Below are 3,721 nucleotides of genomic sequence, written 5' to 3'. Positions count from 1 at the left end.
GGGGGGGAGATTGACCGAAGGAACCGATGCCATGAATGTGACATCCAAGCCTCCTAGGAGGAACATGTTGGACGCGGCAGTCGCCGGCTCGGCCAGCACCCTGGCCACTCGGTCTGGCAAGCGATCCACTTGAAGCACTCGGGCGGAGGTGGCGTCCTGGACTCTGTGATTTAGGAGGATCCGGGCGTCAGGGACGAGGCGTCCAGCGGGGGGGCGAGGCTGACACAAAGGGCAGATGGCGTGGGGGAGGAGAAAGGGAAGACGCACCTCCTCCAGGCATCCTTGATGGCCTCAACATCAGGGCCAGAGGGCAAATTCCGGCACTCGGAGGGAAGGCCCGCCTGGCCGGTGGACGGCTCGGGGGCAATGGCCGGCGCATCGGGGCGTTCGCCAACCATGGGCATGGTGTGGAGGAGGGCGGCCGGGGCGAGGGCTCGAAGGTGAGGAAGCCAGGGCCGGGGGGCAGCGAGCACAGGCGGGGGAGCAAGGCGGCTCGTGGCTGGACGAGGCTGGGGAGGGAGGGGGGGGGGGGGGGGGGGGGGGGGGGGGGTGGGGGGGGGGGGGGGGGGGGGGGGGGGGGGGGGGGAGGGCGAGCGAGAGGGCTAGACATAGAGACGGGCAGGAATGAGGGGCTTGGCCGATGCGCTCCACGAGAGCCACACACTTACCACACGACACACATGCGGGCCAACACCCTCCCCCCTCCCCCCTCGACCTTTAGAGAACCACTTTCGCAACGCCGAACAATTCCACGCCTACCATGATGTGTTGGTCTGGTTCCTGGAGACGGATTGCTGCCTGCGGTCCATTCGCGCAGGGAGCTCACATGCACGCAAACTTTTCCTTCCAGGTGCGCTGCGGCTCCTTCCAGCGGGTGGCCACGCGGGGGGGGGGAACAGGGCGCCGAGCACAGGCCAAGCGGCGGGGGGAGAACACGCATCTGGATCCACTTCTAACCCACAAGCACAGAATCACGCTCGCGAGCCACCCTGCGCCAGTTCGCCCAGTCAGTCGCGCAGGCGCTCCAGACCAACACCTCTCTCCTGCGTCTCGAGATGCTCCCAGAGGCCGGGGGAAAGACCTGTCTCCTGCCCCTGAGGCGTTTTGCCACGGCTGGGAGTTCTATCGCCCGGGTGACACAGAGCAACGTCCTCTTCCGATTTGCCTAGAGAGAAGGTGAAGGGCCGGGGGCGAGGGGGGGGGGGGGGGGCTGACCCCGAGGCGGCTGTCCCCTTGCCCCTTCATCGCACCCCGATCCATCATCCCCGGGTGCGCCCCGCGCCGGCCGGCTACGACGACGACGACGCCCAGCTTCCCAAGCCGCTCCTCCAGCAATAGAGATGAAGAAAGACACACACACAACCATGAGTAGCCGATCGCGGCCCGCAAGTGCCAACGATCCCCGTCGCTCAGAGGGGCCCGCGCCCCTGTCCCCCGGAGGGGGCTGGGGGCTGCTCTCGCCCACCACACCGGGGGACTAGCGGCCCGGGTGTCACCACCGAATCCCGGGCGTCCGGCGGGCCATGAGTACTGTGACGCGGACGTCCGTGCGTGAGTGTGTATCGAGTGCGCGAGTGGGCGAGTGCCTGCGCTTGTACCTGCCGAAGATGGCTGGCGCAATCGCCCACGCACTAAAGGGGCACCGCCTCTGGGTAGTAGACGAACTGCCCTCCCCCCCCCCTCCCCCTCCCCCTTTCACCTTCTCCCTCGCCTTCTTCATCTTCCCCCCCCCCTCTCTCTACCCCAGCCATGTCCTCTAATGCTCTCTGGACCCCGATTGAGTCGTCTCCCGCGGTGCGCTGCGCCTACATCCTCCAGCACTGTCCAGCAAACAACAAAAACGACCCCTCTCCCGCTCCTTACCACTGACAACAACCACAACCACCCCCGCATCCAGAGCCTCACCACCCTCGCCCATCGCCTCGGCAGTCCGGCCGCCTCATTCGAGGACATCTTCGGCTTTGACCCGGAGCTCCTGTCGATGGTCCCGCGCCCGGTGTACGCTGTTCTGCTGATCTACCCGATTACTCCGGAGGTACGGCCTCCCCCAGTTGGTCTCTGTGGTCCTTTCCATTGCCAGCCCCTTGGGGGCTGTCCCAAGAATCGCATACTCACATGTGAATGCCGCCCCCCCCCCCCCCCCCCGCCGTGTTGCCTCCTGCTCGGACCACCAGATCGAGGAGTTCCAAACTCGGCTGTACGCTGGCAAGAAGGCCGACACCAGCGCCTCGGTGTTCTTCATGCAGCAGACCGTCGAAAATGCCTGCGGCACTGTGGCACTCTTCCATTCGCTGCTCAATGGTCGCAAGGCCCTTCCGATCGGTCCGTCCTCCTCTCCCCGTCCATGCACTGGTTCTCACCGTACACCCCGCGCACGCACCGAATGTGTGCGTGCACGTGAGTGCACGCATACATATACTCACGCATCTTCACGCATATGTGAACATCTATTGCACACAGAGAAGGAGTCGGTGCTGGACATTTTCTACCAGAAGAACAAGGACCTGTCGGTGGAGGAGCGTGCCCGCGCATTCGAGCTGTCCGACGACATCCGCGACCACCACCATGACTCGGCGCAGGAGGGCGAGACCGAGATCCCCGAGGACAACCTGACCAACCACCACTATGTGGTCTTCGTTGAGCATGAGGGCAAGCTTTACGAGCTGGATGGCCGCCGCGAGGGCCCGGTCCTCCATGGCACCACCACCGAGTCCAGTCTCCTGGAGGTGCGTGTGCGGGCATGCTGCCGCCCATGCCCCCCTGCTGCCTGCCAGGATATCTGGCGACGGTGGCGGCGGTAGATCGCTTGAATAACCATGACCAATGGCTAACGCTGTACTTCCCCCTTCGTGCCCTGCCCGCCCTGCCCCTGGGAAATGCCGCTCCCCCCCCCCCCTCTCTCTCTCTCTCTCCCTGCCGACGAGCACAGGACGCCTGCAAGGTCATCGACGACATCTACTTTAAGAACTCCGAGGGGTCGATCGAGTTCTCTGCCCTGGCCCTGTGCAAGAGCTCCGGCGATGAGGCGTAATTCGGCCACATGCACGAGTGTGTATGTGCGTGTGTGTGTGTGTGTGTAGCCCCGGATCTGCCGCCGGGGGGCAGCATGACACAATATATGTGCGCCAGCAGCGCGAACATGCACCAGTGTGCACATGTGTATCGACGTGGCTCGACCATGAGGCATAGTTGTGAGTGTATTCACGGGGAGGCGTGCTACTTCGCAGTGGGGAAGACACGTTCCGAAAACTCCGGGCCCCCGGCCAGGGACCACGGCCGCTGGCCGGTCGAGGCATTGAGGCAGAAGGCCTTGAGCAGGGTGCGAGACACCTGATCCGCGTGGCGGATGGGCTCCGGCAGCCGGAACTCGCACGATCCGTGAACCACTCGCACGGCCGTGTCCAGGCTGACCCGGTGGCCAACCGACACGAAGATCGGCCGGGAGGACTTCTTCGTTGCGCGCATAGCCTGCGAGGAGCGGGGAGGGGTTAGCTGTGGCCAAGGAGGTGGGCGTGGCGCGGCGGCAAGGTGAGGTGGTGCGCACGCGACCCTTGACCCTGCCTGAGCTGTCGATCAGATCGAAGAAGGACCCGGACTGGGTGAGTTCCGCGGCCGCCCGGCTGGACACGTCCTCGGCCTCGATTCCCGGCAGCTTGAAGAAGGTTTTGGACACGCCGATGGTCTGGGAACCGGGATCAGCATGGGAATGTCAGCTGGCAGG

General features: G+C 65.0%; 2 protein-coding genes across 2 annotated transcripts in view; one reads left to right on the top strand and one right to left on the bottom strand.

Moving 5' to 3' along the window:
• The window catches only part of H696_02086 (hypothetical protein), a gene marked incomplete at both ends in the record, with an annotated part of 7,012 nt that extends 3,981 nt beyond the window's left edge, over positions 1-3,031 (top strand). Inside the window, 5 exons of the mRNA XM_009495983.1 lie at positions 722-767; positions 1,900-2,035; positions 2,175-2,322; positions 2,461-2,726; positions 2,930-3,031. Coding sequence (XP_009494258.1) covers positions 722-767; positions 1,900-2,035; positions 2,175-2,322; positions 2,461-2,726; positions 2,930-3,031 — 698 coding nt within the window. The remainder of the gene's footprint in view (positions 1-721; positions 768-1,899; positions 2,036-2,174; positions 2,323-2,460; positions 2,727-2,929) is intronic.
• A 185-nt stretch (positions 3,032-3,216) lies between these two features.
• The window catches only part of H696_02085 (hypothetical protein), a gene marked incomplete at both ends in the record, with an annotated part of 857 nt that continues 352 nt past the window's right edge, over positions 3,217-3,721 (bottom strand). Inside the window, 2 exons of the mRNA XM_009495982.1 lie at positions 3,217-3,468; positions 3,545-3,682. Of these exons, the coding sequence (XP_009494257.1) occupies positions 3,217-3,468; positions 3,545-3,682 (390 nt within the window). The remainder of the gene's footprint in view (positions 3,469-3,544; positions 3,683-3,721) is intronic.

Source organism: Fonticula alba (assembly GCF_000388065.1).
Source record: "Fonticula alba strain ATCC 38817 unplaced genomic scaffold supercont2.3, whole genome shotgun sequence".
Classification (NCBI taxonomy): domain Eukaryota; order Rotosphaerida; family Fonticulaceae; genus Fonticula; species Fonticula alba.
This window is presented reverse-complemented; position numbering and strand designations above follow the sequence as displayed.